The sequence below is a fragment of the Corapipo altera genome, unplaced genomic scaffold (assembly GCF_003945725.1).
Source record: "Corapipo altera isolate COAL_440 unplaced genomic scaffold, ASM394572v1 47, whole genome shotgun sequence".
In the NCBI taxonomy this organism is placed as follows: domain Eukaryota; kingdom Metazoa; phylum Chordata; class Aves; order Passeriformes; family Pipridae; genus Corapipo; species Corapipo altera.
The window spans coordinates 5624945-5646128 of record NW_020884897.1 but is presented as its reverse complement, the minus strand read 5'-3'; the positions used below and the strand labels follow the sequence as shown (position 1 = coordinate 5646128).

Genomic DNA, 21184 nt, shown 5'->3' with positions numbered 1-21184 from the left:
GAAGAATTACATTAGAGATTTACCCAGTTCACTATTCTTCCAGGATAACACTGTGTCCCTTTATGGTTTCATCTACATAGGCAGGCAGATACCTCTCTCTGACATACAAGTGTGTCATTCCCACAATGCATCAAATCCAAACTGAATAAGAACATGTCTGTAGATCTACAGTAGGTGTGTGCTAAAGTACATACTAGCACTCTGGAGCATATTCCAACTGATTGCTAAATCATAGGGAAAAATGGTCAACAAACAATGAAAGAACAATTTTACTTGGCATTTTATTCACTTAACAGAAACATTCACTTATCAGGTATCACTGAAGTGCAATTTACAGAACTTAGCAGCAAATTCACATATGTAAATTCAGATTTATTTTCTTTTGTTGTCTTTTGTCTTTCTTTTTCTTTTTTTTACAAATATTACAAATGTACATCCATTAGTACAGTATTGCCATTCACTCATGCGTGTTATGTACAGAATCTTCACTGCAGAATTACTACTGAGCATTTTTTCCTTTGCTTCAGGAAATGCTGCATGTAGGTCATGTGTGCTTCTGGGATGAGGTCCCATCACACTGTTGCTGCACATAATGAGAAGAAATAGATATTTAAGGTCATATTCAACCCTGGTGCACACAGGTGCATCTCCAATGCCTTCAATGAGATGAGCTGATGCCTACTTGCAGGGGGGACTTGATTTGGTCCCCAGTATTAAATTCATTCTGGCAGCTGAATCCAGGGTTGCGTTTATGTATTACTTGCAACAAAGGTTAATTCAGTCCCATCGCACTTTTCTTTATGTCCTTAAAAATAACCAGGCATGGTGCTTTGTTGTCACAGTAGCTGCAACACCAGCCTGTGGAATCATATGCATTAATTCAGTTGATGTCATGCCACAGCTGGAGAAGGATGGATGAGGGCAGGGAGATGTAAGGAAGAGCCATTGAGGTCTCTTGTGTGCTAGATAAGGACGAATTTGGAGAGGAAAAGCAGAAGACATGCTTCCTCCTGCCCTGTGGATCTCTGCATGAGAAACCTTGTCCTCCTCTCTGGTTGCGCTGTGGTTTCTCTCCCTCGGTGGGAGCAGCCAGAGCCCCTGGAACCACCACTGCCAATGTCACCAGCAGCTTGTCCCACACCTCCAGTCACTGGCCTGGCCCCCCACCTTCCCACGGCCCCTCTGGTGCCCAGATCACACTGGAGGTCTGCACCAGTGACAGCTTTGTTAGAGGACAGGACCATGTAGAGGTACCTGGAAGCTCCAGAAGGTGCCAAAAATATTCTGAATGTTAATCAGCAGAGCTGACAAAGTGGTCAAAGTATTAAGAAAGTGATTACTGCAAGGTGTTTCCATTATTGAAACATCTCAGGTTTTTGGTTGATTTTTTCTTTTTTTCTTTTTTTTTTTTTTTAAACTATTTCTACTCTAAGGATACTTTTTTAAATATTTTTGGTAGTTAATATGGAATGTATTATTTTGTTGAAAAGGTTTCTAGAAGGGGAGAGCTTTGTTTTATCTAATTTAAAAATTCTAGTTTATCACAATTGTTTTTATACAAGACACTATAGATAAATCTTGTAGTTTATAATCTAAAAATAAAATCTCATCAAAATACTGTAGCTATTCTATTGTGGGCATCAATAAACAATGTATTTACTGTATATGGCTCTCCAAACATGATAAACCCTATACAAAGAGCATCTATCTTTATTGATAGGAACAGTTTCCCGTGTAAAGGAAATTACATGGAAAAATATGAGCCTCGTGTTGTTTGAAAAGTAACTCAGCTTGACAGTTCTGAGAAAATACCAAGACAATTATCACAAATCAGTAGCAGCATGTTATATACAGATTTAAAGAGAATCACAGGAATAAAAAGAAAAACTGTAGTCATATACCCGCAAATCCTGTCATCTAAAAACCCAAAAACTTAGAGAAATGTACAGGGCATTTGAAGGTTGGTTTTGCAATGGGACTATCAAAGCTCAGTTATTTCATGACTGTATCTTCTGCATTCTGATGAAATTTGGGATAGTTCAAAGATGAAATTGTATCAGACCCAGCCACAGTTATGAAAAAAATATTTAACTGTTGGGGTATACTTGTCTCCTAAGTGAAAAACTCCATCTGCTTTTCAGGCTGCAGATGAACATGAATAATAATAATAACACTTGGCATTTACAAAGATCTGGAATCTGAAAGCTCATGCATTGAGTAAGACCTTACCCAAGCCTGTAGTTGCATCTGCTGTTCTTATGTCAATTGGACTGTATGGGGAGGTAAAACTCACTGCAAAAGTGACAGAATCTGGCTTACACTGTTGCATATGACCAGGGCATTTTGATCCTGCCAAATTCCTTAGATGTGAAGCATTTAAGCATTATTATCCCCATTTGACAGGTGGAGAAACTGAGGCAGGAAAGAGCCAAGTATCAAATGTGCTCTCTCGTTTGGGGATGTCTTAGTTGTGGGTACCCAACCCAGTGATTGTTCAGATGCATGGAGCATCCTGAGCTCACATCCACTTAATTCAGGTCTGTGGATCATCAGAAGCTTGCAAATCTGAAGCTCTGGGTCCTGACTATAGCCTGTCTGATGTTAGGCAGCTACCTGAAGATCCAGAGCCAGCAGCATCGTCACACTGGTCTTCAGGCAGCGCAGGGTTGAATTGCCCTCTTGACAAGGATCTGCATCCTGGCTGGTGTCTAAAGGGCATGTGTGATGGACTGAGCCTGGAAAAGTAAAATTTGCAGCATGCAGAGGCTTGTGACCAGAGTTGAAGATTTGGTGGGAAGTGGTTGTCCAAGGCGTCAAAGGGAATATGTGTAAAAACCAAGGGCATCCTGACGCCTGGCTTTGTGCTCAGAGCCAGCAGTGGAAAATGGAATTTAAAAGTGCTCATTATCTTTGAGGTCCAAATTCTTTATCACAGATTTAGGCAGCTAACAATTATTTTTGCATAGAGGTTAAACACCTTTTATTGTGAATGATTATTGGGTGCTCTGAGAGCTGCTGCCATGCTGTGTGCCCAGGGTACTTCCATCTCTGCTCATTATTTTCCATTATTCAGTGATGACTCTTGCACTGATTGTGTAAGGGAAAACAAACTCTGGTTTTGATCAGATAGGTGCCCCACTAACACCTCAAATCAGTAATAACCAACAACAATAAACAATGAAAAGCGGAATCTTGGTGGGGATGGCATTGTAATTTGGGCAGGTACTTTCTTGGGAAGGGATCATGAAAAATCAGTTTTCTAAGGTTGAGTTCAGTGCATCAAACACCTTTCTACTTATGTATTTCCAATACAGAATTAAAAGCAAATATTCCAATGGAGGTTGCTATTAAATCTCAAACTGCTTCAATTCTCTCTGCTCATGCGTCCTGCTTCGCCTTCTCTCCAGCTGATTGGATCCAGTTGTGTAGCAAAGATGTCGAGTGATTTACACAGTTAGTAGGAACTGATCTTGCTCTGGGGGTTTCTTCACCCAGGTGCCCAGACCGGCTTTCTGAAATGCTTTAAACAGCTGCTGCTTAACAGACTGGTACGTCTGAGCCACCAGCTTTGCCTCGCTGTACACTGATGGCATGTCTCCATGGCTTAGTACTCGTGTGCTCAGCTGCAGAACAAAAATCAGGAAAGGGGAAAAAAAATGAAATAATAATAAAAAAAACAACCAACGAGCCAAAAGAAACAGGAGGCTTCAATAGCTGTATAATCTTCTTACATTTCATAAGCAGAAAACAAACTATCACTGTGCTTTGTGTGTTTGCTTTTAGTTTAACAACCAAAAAAACAGGGGAGCAATAAATGCTGGTGGCATGGTTTTGAGCCATTGCAAGGAGCAAAGGGGTGAACAGCTTTGCTTTGGATTGGACATAGGCAGTAGCAAATCTTGGTGTGTTCTACAAAGGCAGTATGCTATTTCTCAGCTAAGATGAATTTTAGGGACAAAAAGGAAAAAAATCCTTTCTGGAGATCTTTGAAGAATGTGCTCAGTTTAGCCAAGGAAGCAGACCAACTCAGTGCTTCCAAGTAATGCCAAGAGACAGAAGACCTTCTACACTCTACCATTTCACCTTTGTAATCTGTTATTGGTGGAAATGCTGTGAAACATGCCCTGGACAGGGCACAAATCAGGAGTCAGGTTTTGTGCTGGTGCAGGAAATCCAAGTGTTCTGTTTGAGCACTGGAGTCACTCACCAGGAGATACCTCAGGCCAAACCAGTGTCCAGTACCCCTCATCCCCTGGAAGGACACGCAGCAGTGAGCACCCTTCGCTCTGCAGAAGAACTAAATAAATGGACTCCTGCCCAAGTCTCTACTCTCCCAATCCAGCAGTGAGCCTTTGATGTTTTGCAAAAGAAACCAAAGTCTGAAAAATGCCTTGGAACAAGCAGTTGGGTGAATGCCCAATGCTTACATGACAGGGGAATAGCACCCTACAGGGAAAGGCACCCTCAAAGCACAGCCTGGTGAGCAAACAGCACTCTTTTCCTTCTCTCTAAACAGGAGAGATGCTGAGAGACAGATTAAAGGAGAATGTGAACATGCAGCCTGCAATGAGCTGTTCCCATCTGCGTGTGCCAGCATTCCACGGGATTGTACTGGCTGGGGCTGTACTGGCCCAGTCAGCAAGGGAGGGTGACACTGCCAGCCACAAGCTGGCCTGGTGGCAGTGGCTTCCCTCTGGCTGCCTCTTTGTTCCCTTTGCTCCCCAGAGGTGGACACTGATGACATTATCAAACACTTTGTTTTGTCAAGAGCAAAGTGCCCTGTTCAGCCACAAGTTCAGCCACCTGTGAGCCTCCTGCTCACCCCGACCTCATCCCTGGTGTGAGCCAGATGCAGTCCACCTCTCTTGGCCATAGTTCCAGCTGTGGCCCTGATTTTATTCCTGTGAGGATCACTCCCTTCTGGGGGTGGCAGGAGTGCTCCTCACCCTGCTTCCCATCTTCTCTGCAGAAAATAGGCTGGAACCTGTGTCACTGAACTGTGACTGAGCCCTGGGCACAAAGCCCAGGTCAGTCTCTTCTGTTTCCCTCAAGGCTCAGAGTCCCTGCTAGGACAGACCATGCCATCAGCCTCCTCCCCTAGGGGTCTCCTGCAGAGCAGAACAACACTTTGGGCTTGTCATCAAACCTCTCCACCCTGCAGGTTCATTTTCCTTCCTTAATGACTTCACCGATGGGAGTGTCTCCACACTTCCATGCCATTGCTCTGTCTTGTTTGTTTCCACTCATTTCCCAATAGGAAAGAGGTTTTGGCACTTAATAAAATAATATTTTCTTGTCTTCACCTCCTCTCACTCTACATGGACTGCAGGACAATTATTGACAAGCCTCTTAGTGCATCAGACCTACCTTGCCATGAAGCTTTGCCCAGCGAGTGAAGAACATGTGCTTGCAGAGCCGTGAGGGACTCCCACAGGTCCTCTTCCCTGTCGTGGCGTTGATAACCTCCAGGTCGGTGTTCCCCACAATCCAGTTCACGCTGAAGCTGGGAGATTTTCCAGGCTGCCGGGCATCAGCATGGCTAATCCCTGAAGGAGAGAAGGACACCAGTAACCTCCAGGGTTGAAAGCACTCAGAGGGTGCTAACATGTGGTGGGTTGTTGTGGTACATGGGACATCCTTGAGTGAACCTGCTGGCATTGTGGATTGCGCGTGCTCTTGTCGCCATTGGTTAAACATTACCAGACCAACTGCCTTGCAGAGACGTAATTTAGCAATTCCTATAGATTTTTTCCACCTTGCAGGCAAACCTTTCATTAGCCTAAGGAAAGCCTTTGGATTGTAGTGTGAGCTGTTGACAGCAGTGTGACAGTTGCTGAGTGAAATCTTTCAGAAAGGCTTTAATGGGATAACAGCTTTTTAAAAGGAACTAAGCAGTAAAGTGCTTTTGCCATGTGTCCCTTCAGGTGAGCTTTCCACAGTATGCTGGCATATTTATCTGCTATGAGCTCCTAGGGCCTCTGTTGCGATGGGATGTCGAGATCACGGGGGATATATACAGGGAATAAGAAAATACAAAACATACACTTCCTCATCACAGAGAGATTGTTAGACCTGAGTTAATAATTACCTTGTAGACATCACAGACCTACACAGAATAGTTTTGATCCCAGCCCTGTGTCTACCTGCAAGATTCTTACCCCATATGGGAGCACCAGTTCTTCGAGAACTAGTTAGTATCCTAACAGTGATATTTTGGACATCTTTAGGTGGAATGAATCTTATTTAATTTTAAACAGCTGCAGTGATGAGGTTTACAGTCACCTGAGGTGATTGCATGACCTTAGTGTCATTCACATGGACAGTTTTGGACATCTGAGCTACATACTGAACAACTGCCTTCATGGGTGAGATCTCCCTTGGCTCTAAATGCAGACCAGGGCTACAAGGTCAGGAGTGGGTGTGTACATGAGTTATTTTTAATCAGGTAAACTCCTGTCTCTTTTTAACCATTTAGTGTAGCTCAGGAATCCCACTGCTTTCTCATTTCTTGTACCTGAAACGAGGGAATGATTAGTCTTTGCAAGAAAATAGGAGGAATAAAGAAAGTGGTTGGTTTATTTTCCAGCACAGGATAAATGCAATCAAGTGAGCTCTGCCTTGCCCCGCTCATTAGTGCTTTTGGAGCAAAGAATCAACACTCAGAGCTTCCAAGGCTGGAAAAAACAGAGTGACCTGAAGCAGTCTGAATATTTTTGAAAACATGGGCATTGGATGATGTGTCTGGATCCAGCTGTTGTGTCCCTCTCTGCTAATTTGCTGTATGGACCATTAGCCTGCAAACCTGGAAAACAAAAGCCAGTGTGGTGAGCAGGCAGGTGGGGACTGTGCTGGTAGGCAGGAGCTGCCTGGCACAGCCACGCTGGCACAGGACAGTGCTAGGGCTGGGTCTCTATTTCCAAATGGCAGTTCCTGCTGTAGCCCCTGCCTGCAGCAGCTCCAGTGACAGCTCATGGTTTGCACAGCTTGGTGGAATCTGCTTTCACTGCTCCTGGGTGCAGGGAAGCAGAGAAGGTCCTTTGCATTTTCTGCTGAGAGAGTTGCAAAGAACTTTTGCAGAGAGCGAGAAGCGCTGATATGGCCTGTTCAGGGAGAAGGAGATTAAAGAATAAAGACATCAAAGCTCCTCCTTTCGAAAGTGCTCCTTCTCACTCAGGGATCTCATTTTCAAAACATTCACACCATGAGCATGTGCTGGTCTCAGGCAGAATGGGAGGAGATGGGAGCTGGTGGGAATGCAGCACCTATTGCTTTGCCGAATGTGTTGAGCTTGGTAAGCTGCTGAGAGACACCACAAGAGAAGCAGAGGGCTGTGCAGGGTCTGTAGTGGCCAGGACACTGCCTCTGCAGGCAGCCCCTGTGTCTTATTTGGGGCCCCTCTGCATCATGGGAAGCGATGTCAGTGAGGGACATGCTCGCTCTCTCCCCGGTCACCTCTGCTCTGAGAGGGAGTTGCAAGAGCCAGATGGTACTCAGCACAAAAAGAGACAGCAAGGTGGCCACAGAAGGAAAAAATTATATGGCACAAGCACTTTGTACTGGTGACAAAGCTGGAACAGCAGAAATCATCTCAGTCATTGGGACTGAACTCACTATTGTGTGTAGAAAAGAATTACAGCTAAGTCATAACCTCACCCAGGATTTGTAAACACATTCATGTCGTATTAATACCTCTTTCAATTTTTCCCCCCTGAGATAACAGATCAGTCTGCATCTAAAACTCCAGTTCACCTAGGCAACAGGATTTAAACTGAGAGCTTGAAAATCAGATAGCTGTGTGGCGCTTGAAGAGCCCCTCTACACAGAATGATATGCAAACAGATCAAAATCAGCTGTTTGACACTATGCATCACTCTCTGTCAAGATAGCACCCAAAAGCTTAGAGGATTTGAGTGCCAAAAAACATGATGGCAAACACTCTGCCGTGAAAAATTGCCACAGGCCACTAAATACATAAAAATGTTGTGAAAGCAGTGGCCAGAAGGAAGGGCTGCATGGAGGGCAGAGCAGGTTGTGGGTGCCCATCAGATGGGGGCTGTGCACCCCTGCCCAGCCTAGGACCTCCCTCTGGTCTTGGACTGTGAGAGTAGTCCAGTCTTGTACCAGTGCCTGGAAAACCCTCTGGGCTGGTTTGGCTTTCATGCTTTCTCTTCCCAGATATCATATATATGTATTTAGGTAAGTAGAAGATATTTTCATATCATTTTCCAAATGCAAGAGAAGATGTTTTAAAGAAAAAACCCATGAAACTCATGACAGACACAAATATAGAGCATGGATATAATCTCTGTCGGTTTTTTATAATTTTTAAAAACTTCTTCCAGATTTTCCTTTTGATTCAGTTGTTCTGATTTTATTTGGAAGGTAACACCCAAATAACCTAGATGATTTTATCTCCTTTATGTAAAACATCCTCCTTAAAATCTTCATGACAGAGTACAATAGAAGGCCATAGAAACTGGAAGCAAAAGAAACATCTTTGCACAAATAATATTAATTTGAGTACTGTGGGATATGAACTGAAATCTGTCCTCATTGTCCTCTCTCTCTCAGCAAAACCTCGTGCCTCTTCAGGATACCCTTTAGAACAGCCTCAATCTCAAGAGAAGAGGATATAAAAAATACCCAGGGCTTTTCTTCTTCTAAAAATTACACCCAAGAGTAATCTCAGTGAATGAGTGGAGTTCCATCTAGCTGGGACTGGTGTGAGTGGAAAACCTCACTGATTATTTTTCGGTGGAGCCAAGGAGTTAATCTCAGGATATCTAATCACACACCATGCCTCTCCTCTCCATTGAAATGTTTGTACCGCTATGATCAAGTGACAAAATAATTGACACCCCTATAATTTAAGGACTCCTGCAATCCTTGACTGGCCTGATCTCCGAAACAAGTATGGGAGGTGGAGTTGCCTGGCTGAGATTGTGGAGGTCTGGTTTCTAATGCATTCAGCATGGCTTTTGCTCAGTGCCCATCTCCTTAGTCACTGGATATGCTGTCAGCACAGTTTCCCAGGAAAAAGAACTGCAGCATAAGCCTCAGCAATGCAAGTTTTAATCAGCGTTGGCTCCCTGGGATTTGTGGGGGAGGGAAGATTACAAATAATGGCTTTAGAGACAAAAACAGTGCAGACAGAGAGAGAGATATTCCTCCCACTGCTCCTGGGCTGGGGAGAACTCACAAACACAACCAAAAGCAAAGCGAATCCATTTCCAGACAGAAGTCTCTCGGAAGGAGGAACACAGCCCTGAAACATGCAGATGTTTAAAGTGGCACAAGGGCCCCTCTGATGCATTTCAAATTGCCTTGAAAACTCTGGGAACAACTCTTGGCATACATACACGCTTAGGCCAAGTATTACCCACTGTTTTTACTCTGCAAGGCCAGCCCTGCAAAGAAATAGCTGTTGTGTGGTGAAATCTCTTATAAAATCCTCTACTGTGTTTTCAGCCCTCCCACATTTCAAGTGGGTTTCCCTGTACATCCTGCAGACACAGTGGTAGTGTGTGTGCCTTTGATCTTAATGTATGGGAGCACTTATAACGAGTTAGGGCTGGCACAGGATGAGATCCGCTTTCCCAGTGCAAGATGCAGAGGCTTCTGGCAGCCAGGGCTGCATTGTCAAAATAACAGTCAAGTTTGGGAAATGGGGAGATATTTCCTGACCAGCTGCGAGTCCTTTCCTCCTTGCCACGATGTTATGTGGGAAGGAAGAGGGGGCTGGGTCATGTCCATGCTGGAACAGAGTAGGTGGGACAGGTGGGGATATAGACTGGAGGGGGAGTGTGGAGCACAGCTTCCTGCCTACTTGCACTGCACAGTCTTTGGCTAGCTGCACTGAAGAGTTAAAAAATGGAGATAAGCTGCTCAAATAAAGATAAGCCTTTTGACCTATTCACCTCATAACACCTACATGAATATTACACTTGCCAGATGTACTAAACCACACAGAAGCTGAGAATTTCCCCAGTGGCTAAACTATCACTTCTGCCTCAGCCAAACTAATTTTGTCACAAGGACGTATTAAAAAAAAAAAAGACCGTGAAATAGATAAGGGATAAACCAGCACTCTCCTGACTGAGGAACTTAGAGGACTTTGAAAGGCAATGGTACTACACTAAAGCTTCCTGACGTCCCAGCTCTGTAAAGCTGGCATTGTATTTGTGTCTCAGGGAATCCTCCCAAAGAACAATTATCGAAGTCTAAGAGTAAAATAGGGATCTAATCTGATGCAGAACTGGTGGCCCTTATCACTCACATGCCTCATGAGGACCTCAAGGCATTCAAGAGTTCATGGGATTTTGCTGGGATGAGGCTGGAGAGCTATTACTGGATGGGGGTTAAAGAAGTGGGAGTAAGGGGGATGGAGAAGAAGGACCAGAGACCTGGGACAGGGACAGGAACTGGGAAGGAGAAGTGGTGGCACATTTTCCCCCACTTTGTTCAGTGTACAGTGGTTGTTCTCCTAGTCAGCTTGTATCAACTACTGATCCTTTTTGTGGCCACTGCATATGAAAAACAGACCTGGATTTAAACAGTTTCTTCATTCTACAAATTCATACTCTCCAGGGGGAAAAAAAAGAAGACATGAGATAATGGTTTGCTTAAACCCAAAAAACTTTTCTGTTGGTGACCAGCACAATTAGTGATGGGAGAGAGGATCATTTGTCTGGCAGGCAGGTGTTTGCTTACCACTGAGAAGCAGCTGATTGCGCCGGTACGAAGCTGGCAGCTGACCAATGTCTTCTATCCTATGGCTCATTACCCGGGAAAGGTGACCAGTGTGGTAGAGGCTTCCCACAATGATGCTGTGCAAGTACATGGGTTCGATGAAAGAGCTGAGGAGAGCACCTTGGAGCCCGAGGATGTTCCATCTGAAAGAGAAATTCAGCAGCAATAAAGCACATGGATGGAGGAATAGCCACAGTAGAGCTACCCTGGAAAAATCAGCATAGGGCAGCACATGGCTTAGAGGGATGAGGGATGAAACCATTCCTGACCCTGTCCTATGCTACACAAAGCACTGTTGAGTTATTATACACCCGTGGACTGATTCCCCCTCTGTGATGATTTTCGATTGCAGTGGTGCCATTGTCTTAAGGGATGTATTTCTGTCTTGTGTCACTACAAGCAGAGGCTTCTTATTGAGAGCTGTTCTTTCTCAAAGCATTTTATGTTCGATGGATGTTCGTTTAGTGTGTCTTTAGCAGAATTTTAATGTTTTTTCCTGCATCTATAGTTTTTCACTTGCAATGGTAGAGCTAGAATGAGAGCTTTTACTACTCTACCTGCTTGTCATATATTACCATCCCCATGTCATACAGTCAAGCTAACACAAGACTTAAGTGGCCAAAATTCACATAAAATTTTGGAATGCCTCACAGGCTGACATTTCTTTGCAGAAATGACCATGAATATATGAAGACATTCATAAGAATTAAATCCTGGCCCTGAATAGAGAAAAAGAAGGACTTACAATTTTAGGAAATTAATTTTTAACCAATAGTTTGACCTGATCTAAAACGTTTGCAGTGATGGATACGTCTCACCCTGTTGCTGTCTTAAAGGTGCAACAGAGCAGTGGTGGAAACCTTGGGGCCTTCTGCCTGTTAATGACTGTGAACTCCATGCTACTAGTGTTGGATTAGTTGCCAGAATGGTTCTGCATTTTAGTAGCCTATGATTTTTTACATCAAGCTAGACACAAATATGACAGCATGCTTGCTCTAAATTCTTCAGAGGACAGCTAACTGGCTAAAAAGTGGAAAAATTAAAAAGGGGAAAGAAGTCATTTTGCAGTTATCTTCTTGGAAAGCCTATTCAGCTCAGCCCATCTAAGAAGTTTTTCCCCACCACACAAATGCTAACATGTTCTCTTACACTCGATAATATTTTTATGTAAGTCAAAAACAGTCAATCTGTTTGAATAGTTTTGAGTTCAGGAGTTCAAACTGAAAATGCTTCAGAAAATGTAGTTCTGGAGAGTGTATTTTGGCTCATTAAAAACCAAAACATGGGCAACATTTGGAACTCCGTAGCTGACTGAAGGAAAGGGTATGAGCTGCCTGCTTTTAAGGCATCATCCAGTGGCTGCCATGCTAAATAATGTGTTTAAAGCAGAATCTCCATCAGCAGCAAGCATTATGGTGCTAATTTCTTACATCATTGTTCTTTTCATTAATTAACATTTCTCAACCGTTAGTGCAATTATTGCAGTGCCTCCGTGCTGTATGTCTCTTTTCATGATTAATAAGGAGTCATTATATTTCCCTTTCCTGAAGCAGTCAATTAACACAGAATACTTTCCATTAATTACTGAATGTTTAAAACCAGCATGCTGTACCTGGAGAGCAATCTGCTCTAGGAACCTGTGACACCAATTGCTTTAAAAAGTTCTCTTTAAATTTTATTCCAAAAACACAAGCAATTTAGCTGGCTATATTAATTTGCCTCTGAAGCAGGGCTGTGAATGAGAAACATCTTTTAATCTCATGCAAGAAAAGGCAGCCATCTGGCTGCTGAGGATTTCAGAGTCAGACTCTCACTGTCTCCCTCTGTAAATGCAGGCCATTAAAGTAATGTGTTCATCTACATAAAACTCAAATGAAATATAAAAGGTAATATTTATATACAAACAATTTAGTCCCACAATTTAAACAGTCATTGGTTTTATGAAACATTTACTTTAGTCGATCAGATTTGCATAACTTCATTTTGGGGAAAAAAAGTGTGGTCATTTCTGCAATAACATCACTTTTAAAAGAAAGAACTAGCTGCCTCTTTGAATAAATATCTTATCATGATGCAAAATTAATAATGCAAGCTTAAGAAAGAGTTAAATTCAGCTAACAGTACTATGCCTCCAACCAGTGTCTAAGGAGAGTAAAAAAATTAGACATATATCTTTGTCCAGATGGAAACTTGTAAGATATCAGTGTTGTTTTACACATTTGACATTTTCTTAAAAAAAGCCTTGCATGTTGGATTGAAGGAGAGAAAAGAAGCAGCTAAACAGAAAAACAACATATGTTCAACAATATTGGGATTTTAGCAATATGCAAATCACAAGAAATCATCTGAGCTTTATTTACCAAAATAAGGGACTGTGTTCAGATTATAAATTAGAAGGTAATAATGATTATTTAATTTAAATTCTTCACAAGGAACCTGCTTTTTCTTTAGACATATTTCTTTGCCTAATTCTGGGCATATTCATCCTAGTGTAAAAAGCCATTCAAATGCCAATGGAATTACATTGTTGGAAATCATAATATAAGCATGATCAGGTCACCCACTATGTACTGAAAGCATTCCATAAACATGAATTAATCCTTGTGGTGCTGCTGTAAGGTAAAGCCTCATTTTTAAGCCCTGAGGAATCAGGGCAGAAAGACAGCATGATTTGCTGAAGTCTGCAAGAGTTCATGGCTTCTGGACAAAATAGTTGTTCCTTGAGACAATTCTGTTTTCCCATTCCAAAAGAAGGCACAGGCAGGTGCAGGGGGTGATGAAGCTTCTGTATCACACACAGTGGGTTTTGACTCCAGGGTATAAGTTTGACTCCAAGATAAACTGGACAGAGAAACCAGACTAAAAAAATGAGGAAGAAGAAATTTAACAAAGACTTCAGGGCACAAAAGCAAGTCATACCTGATGGGTAGAATGTGGTGCACAAAGAGACCGTCCCAACACCAGACACCATCCCAAGGTTGGAAGGACAGAGAAATCAGGAAATGTGCTGACAGTGAGAAGGCAATACTTGGTAGGGACTGCTTGTTGGGTCTTCTTGAGCCATGCCAAGGCTGATGTCCAGCATCAGCATGGTGGTGGTGTGAAAGGGGATGAGGATGATGGCCACCTGTACAGTGGCCACTTCTCAGTTCAACACAGTGCTGGTTTAGCAGCATCCAGTCAGAGAAAAGGGATGAAGAAGCAGAGAAAGAGCTTTGCTTCCAAATCTAGCCCAGGTTTGTCAAAGTGTTTAGATAGTTCCTTCTCTCTGGAAAGCAGACCTGAGCATGTGTGAGTCCCACTAAGTCAGCACAAGTTCTAGGAAAGGTGAGATCCTGTGCTGAGCTGGCCAAGACCAGACCCTGGCGCTGCTGCTGTTGTCCATCAGAGCACAGTAAAAGCACATTAATGATGGGGGAAATTTTCAGTTTATCATTCTGCTGCTGTTCTGTGGATAAAAAGGCCTACCTTGGAGGGCAGCCAGTTCAGTATTGTGCGTAAACAATAGATTTTACTGACAAATATTTGGGGGAACGTCTTTTATAATCCTTTATATTGTTCATCCCTTGACCAACACACTGATATACTGACTTGGTCCTTTGATATATGAACAGCTATGGGATTTTTTATAGGTAGATGATAGAGAAAGGTCCATCTGAGCAACAATGAAACTATCAATAAGGGTATTAATTTTGAAGGAGTTATTTCTCTGTAGTCTAATTTAGGTCCATGAAAGTAGCTGTGTTCCCATCTGTGACAAAGTACTCTCTTCAAATGTGGCTTTTCAAAATAAAATTATTATTCAAAGCAATGCAGTGTTACATTTTGGGTCCTCAATATATCAAAGTGACTTTTCTCGCTATGAGGAAATATGCTGGATCATTTTGAATTTTCCTAATTGTTCAAGATTTTAAGGGCTGTTTTCAAGGACACACATCTCTAATAACTTATATGCTATGTACTTTGTAATAACCTTTCCAATAAAGTGAAAATCAACCCAGTGCTCCCTTAGTCACAGATCTTATTAAAAAAACCCCAAATCTTCAGCAAACTGGATCAATAAAACAGAATGTCTTCCCTTTTCACTCAAATAGGAGAGCTTTTTGTGCTTTAAGTGGAAGGAAAGTATAGCCTTCCTTTTGTTCAAACAGCAGATATTACAGCACTGTTTACAAAGACAAAATCCTGCGTCCAGTTTTCAATATAGATAATCCTTGAATAAATATATTTTTGCCTGTTTGTCAATCACAGAAATGCCAGGGACAAACTGGGAGGTGTCCCAGAGCAAGCTGCCTTTCTTTAATTAAATGCCGTGCTCCCCAAATCCTGGACGCGGAGCGGGCAGGGGGTGAGACCCCATAGAAGCCCCTCCCAGCTCTCATGTTCCTGACAGCTCGGGACCACCAGTGAGGTGTGCAGGGAAATGTGCCCCCACGCCAGGACCACAGCACAGCCTCCACATGCTGAATCTGTCTACGCCCCCTCCCTGGGATCAACAGAAATATGGATGATAAAATTATTGAGGAGGGGGTTTGGAGGAAAACCGGTGGGGGTGCAGAGGGCTGCAGCCTTCCTCAGGTCAGCATGTGTTTCCTTGCCCATTGCTGAGACATGGTGTGACACATGGAGTCCCTTTGGTGGTGTTTCTAGCATTGGTTTGTACGTAGAGTTATTCAGAGCTGAAAGCTGACATGCTCCTGCCCTCGAATCCCTTTAAAATGGATGTGGAGAAATTCACAGAAGTCTTCAAAACATCTCAGGGAACTGTGTCCAGCTGAAGTGTTTCCTTGGGACCTTTGGAAACCTTGCCCATTAAAAAGCACTACTGATGAATTTCAAAACTTATTTTGTTAAGGTTTTTTATAAAATACTTTTTTTTTTTTGGTCATTATTAAGAGCTTTAAGTCTTATCCACTTGGTGTGTTGTTAACCTCCTGTACCACAGTTTCTATTACCAATATTTCCAGCTATGCTTCACACAACATAAATTGTTATTCAGGGTGGCCTGTGCTCAGCAGAACACCTGTGGTGTTCCTATTTATATGACCATTTAGCTATTATTGGTTTGGAAACTGGAACTAGTGCATTAGTTTTTGATCTGTATTTTAACAGTGGGTGGTTTATATATGTTTTCTGGAACACACCTTGTGGTGAAAGATTGAAATTGAACTCTCACTCACACAGAAAGGGGTTAAGAGAGAAAATTACAAACTATGGGCACAAATCATCTCTAATTGAAGATCTAGCTGTGTTAATTGATTTTCATTTGCATTAATATGCAGCCTTTGAAGTAGCTTTTCTTAAGAGTTACCTTGTCAGGCTCAGCCTTCTGTTAACAATGGCTCTGGTCGACAGGCTAACACTAGAATAGATCTAAGAATGCCAATTTCTAACACTGACTTCGAGTCTTGCATTTTTATATGCTACATTTAAATACAGCTTAATGTACTCAACTCATCTTACAAAATGTTACTTCAGACTCCCACTGCTAACTCCTGAAACAGTGCCTTAAGGCTACATTACCTTGCCATACTCTGAACATATTCTCAAGAAAAATTCCTTCCTGTTCTCTAGCTTGTGGGTTCAAATAATCCACAAATCTTAGCCATGGGACATGGATAGACTGCTCATGTTGTGAGGCAAAGTTTGGAGCTCCATTGTTGCTGTTTGTTTTGTTTTGTAGGTGAGGTATAATTTAGATGTTCAAGGTCTTATTTGACTTCCGGGCTTAATGTCACTTTTTTTTTGTGTGGTACGAGGAAGTGGATGACCATTAACCTGGTGGCAAGAAAATACACAGTCTTTTAAAGGTGACCTTTTGAGAAGCGGTAGTGCGAGAACAATTTTAAGGCTGGAGCTTACAAAATAAACACTGAATCCTGGCTTTTATCTGCTGTATAAAGACAGTGTTTGGGAGGATAGTTCCCTACAAATCCTGCAATACACAAAGCACATTCCTCAGCCTGCATGCTGTCAGGGGACTTTTGAAAGAGGACAAGTGTCACTTTTCATGCATTTACAAATAAGTTTACACACTGCTAGTGTGTGTAGATGCAAGTTTGCTCCACAGAAAGCTGGCCTCTCTCCAAAGTAAATACACCAGCTAGACATCCAGGGAATGTGAATGTGCTCTGCCCTGACCATAGCATGAGGTTGCCAGTCCCCTTGCTAAGGTCTATCAAGAAAGAGGGTTTGGATAAGAGCAGTGCAATGCAGAACTCTGGCACACTCAGACAAGAACTAATTTTTAGATTAATTCTTAGCACTAAATACTTGCACCAAGATCCTCAAAATAATTTGCACACATGGTAGTGGAGTTGACGTGGTGACGTGGGACCTGGGAATTCCTGTTCGTGCCATGAGTCTGCTGTGCTGTGGAGGGCTGTAATGTCCTTGTCTGTGTGCTCCCAGCACTTCTGCAATTCCCTACCAAACCACAGGCAATGGCAATCACTAAACCTTTCTGTGCAGCTACGCAGAGGAGAACAACTTGCTGTTTTGGGTTGCTTGGCACTGGGAGAGGGAATTTCTCCAGTTTTCTGCATGGAAGAAGAAGGGACCCAGGTGCTGGTGATAAGATGAATAAACCTGATGAGTATAGAAGAGCACAGAACAGGAAACTTTATACAGAATGGAGATGTGTGCTATCAAACTCAGGGCATGGTGGGCCTAGAGGATGAGCCATGGTGGAAGGAGAGCAGCCTAAAGCTCAGACAGTGTTCCCCTGAGTCAGAGCACAAAGCATATGGAAGGGAAAATGTTTTTTCTACTCTGTGACAGACTCTGAATTTCATCTACAAGCAGTCAAGAGGGGTGATGGAATAAGAAGAAGCGCAAAGTTCTTTGATATTTTGTCCAGTCTTTCATATTTCTTCTGATTTAGGAATAAGAAGTGGAGACATTTGGAAATTATTATTTTATATATGCAGTCATTTGACTGTGTGAACTGTCACCTGCAAATCTGGCATACAAATACACACTGTGTGCTGTGGGAAGCCAGCATGGCTGTGCAGCAGGGAGGAGAGGCTCAGAGATGGGCAGGCTTTGTGTATCTGGAGACTATGTCATTGAAGGGTACACAGAGAGCCAGTGTCCCTGAGACCCCAGGATGTGCTGCAAGTGCCACCCCTGAAGCTGGTAGAAACCTGTGCACAAATCAGTCCTGAAAGTTTCTGAGGATCAGAGAAAGAATGTAGTGCTGCTGCTTCCTAGTGTTTGGTTATTGTGTTTAGGTTGTTTAGATCATCAAAGAGGATCTGAGCTCTAGAGACGTCTATTTTTCCCCCCTACATGTGTGTGCTTGTGTGTGTGTATGCCTGTGTGTGTATGTCTGTGCATATGAAAATTTTCCTTCAAACATTGGTCTTCTCTCAAATAGCAACTGCAGAGACTTCATCAGCAACAGCAGCATTAACCTTGCACTGACCTTCTAATAAGCAAGGTATGAACTTATCCTGCATCCATCCTTAGTGTGAGAGAGGGAGATGAAAGGAGGTTTAATTTGGCCCATTGAATGGGTTTGTTGTCACAAACTCCCTTAGGGCTGTAATGTGTCTGTTGACATAAAGATTTTAATATAGGTTATGATTAGCATCAAGAAAATGTTAAATGACATAAATTTATCCCCAGATAATAATTTTCAAAATTATTTTTCCTATGTTATTGCTGCTTTTACACAAATGTATACATTACAGAGGAAAATGGAGGTCAAAGGTGTTAGCGTAATTAATGAAATATGGGTCTAAAGAACGTGGTTTAATACTAAATTCTATGGCACTGAGAGGCTGAACTCACTTCAGCTGCACTGTGAGGCTCACAGCAGTTGTGAGTGTAAATCTGACGCTCTCTTAGGGTTGTTTAGGGATTCACAGAGCCCAAAATTTAAATTTACACATATAAATGCATAGGTTTTAAAGCCAGAAGAAACCAAGATCTAGTCTGACCTCCTTTATAATGCAGCCACAGAATTTCACCTTGTAATTCCCTGCCTGAGCCAAATAACATGACTATTCATGCCACAAGGGTTTGTGCTTTAATTCAGTGAGAGAACAGGTATGATACCAGCCTGTATCAACAAAACCACAGAACACAAATAATGCATATCAAGCATCAAATTCTCTCGAACTCGTGGTGATAGTAATAAAAATTGCTAAATGTCTTTGAATAACAAATAAATCTGATTAAACTACTCTGTGATTATAGCTATCCTGTGAGCAAGAAAGAACATAAATTATTAGATATGTGATTTATAGAATATTATTCGATTTTCTCAGTAACTCTCTATGTTCTTGGGTCTTTGATATTCTGATAGCAATGTCCTTTGCAAATAATGCAAAATGATGTATATTTCAGCAGATACTGGCTAGATTCTCAAGAGGAAGCATTCTCTAATAGCCGAGTGCTCCTGAGGGACTTTTACAAGTAATAAAATCCAAAGTATACAAGCCAGATTTTTTGTCAAATATCACTTATACAAACATGAATTTCAGCTTCAGAGATCTCTTTTTTTTCTCGTCGCAAGACAAGCCCAGATGATGTGCAACCAGATTCCTCCATCCTGCAGACATTTGAAGAGTCAGCTACCTACGTGGTAGGGCAAATATCTGGTGTCTGAAGTGTGGTAGAGAAACCAACTACTGATCTCCTCAGTGGGGCAGGAGTGGGAAAAGGGTCCTTATACAGCAATCTCTTTGTCCATTGAACTCCTTTCCTGCCTGCACTTTCTATTACCAGAGGTAAAGAAGGCAGAAAACAGTCCTGTATGTGCTGATACAAAGACCAAGTGAAGAAATTTTTGATTTCTCCCCCTTACAGGTGAGGATACTAAGGATAAAAAATTATCATAGATGGCATTTAATGTGGTAAACTGAAATTTGGGATAAAGTATAATGCAGATGGTATATCCCCTCTTCTCAGCCTCTTTTTAACTGGCCCTTACTGGTGAGAGTAAACATTTGCTGTTAGAAGCGTGGAATAGTAATAAATCTTTTGGTTTAAGATAAATCCAAGCTCATTTAAATTACAGTGCAAATAAATAATAAAAATTGCAATAATGTGTACAATTATGAAATAATAATATTAATGATGAGAGCTGGATTTTTTTTTATCTTGCAAAATCTCTGTGGCAGATCCTTTTTTTCTTCACAGCTTTAATACTGTTTAGATGTGTGGCAACAAGGAAAGGATTCACTGAAAGTTCTTAACAGCTGTGCTTGGAGAAAACCCAGCTCCTGAGACTGTGCATTATTGTCACCATCCCCATCAATAGCAAATGTATTAGTGTTTGCAAAGCTCATATATAATTCACTAGCTAATGTAATTCAAAACCACAGAGAGTGCAGTATTTCTGTTCTTGAACTTAAATTTGTTTAGTTTTTTTGAGTCCATATGATTCTGAATTTGGAAAACCCAGCTGCACTTAAATCCAGTGCAGGACATCCACTGAATACAGTTTGAGTTTCCTGTTATCTCCTTATGAATAAATGAAAACATTACAGCAGAAGTAGCTCTTTATCCTTCATTTAAACATAACAGTTGTGATGATTACACTTAGCAGAGGGTGGATTTTGTGATTGTGGTAGTATTTCCATTTGCTGGTTTGCTCCTACCTTTTTATGCCAAAATGGCAGGCATTGCTAAGCCGACAGACTAATTTAGCTTCAGAGTAGGTCATCCAGTTAAAGCAAAGAGTAGAATTTATGCATTTGCATTAAACAAAAGATTTATACTTTTTTTAAAGATTATGTTTATATTGGCCTTTAGTAATTGGACCAATTTCTTGGCTGATATGATTTAACTGAATTCTTAGGTGTGATATTTCAGCAGAGCATTTGATCATAGCATTTACATTTTTATAGCTATAACTTGATATATTTTACATGTAGATCGTGTAAACATCTATGGCTACTGCACTTAATATGTATATAATTATGAGCATAAGTATACATGCATGTATAGATATATACTAATAGTGCAATAAGTAAGCATCCAGGAGCACACACTTTTATTTCGGTTTATGATAGCCATCATTTACCATTAGCTAACATCCTAAACTGACAATGGTGAATGTGTCTACATTTTATGTCCCACCATGGAATAATTATGACATATTTATTGTATGGAAATTATTCTACATAAATATGTGTTGTATTTACAGGACAGAACAGAAACTCGCAGAGGGGGCTGTGACATGAGAGTTCTGCAATGACATTTGAAATAATAGGAATATTCCTAGCAGCTTTTAGGACACTTTATCCAATTGGGTACAAACGAGCTACGTTTATCTGTGTGATGGTTGGTTTGCAAGTTTTGGGGTAAATGATCCAAGAACAGCAGAGTTGGACGTATTTTATTTGCACAGTGAAATTCTATTGGCAAAAAAAAGCTGCAAAGACAGTTTATATTTTTGTCACACTGTAATAAGCGACTAACGACC

At 41.7% G+C, this 21184-nt stretch overlaps 1 protein-coding gene across 2 annotated transcripts in view; it reads right to left on the bottom strand.

The window, feature by feature from the left end:
* Positions 1-263: 263 nt before the first annotated feature.
* Positions 264-21184, bottom strand: part of ADARB2 (adenosine deaminase, RNA specific B2 (inactive)) — a 306308-nt gene continuing 285387 nt past the window's right edge. For both annotated transcript variants that reach the window (XM_027648539.1, XM_027648540.1), the window contains exons 8-10: positions 10711-10892; positions 5368-5546; positions 264-3623 (exon numbers count right to left, since the gene is read on the bottom strand). In XM_027648539.1, coding sequence (XP_027504340.1) covers positions 3447-3623; positions 5368-5546; positions 10711-10892 — 538 coding nt within the window. In that variant the 3' untranslated portion in view covers positions 264-3446. The remainder of the gene's footprint in view (positions 3624-5367; positions 5547-10710; positions 10893-21184) is intronic.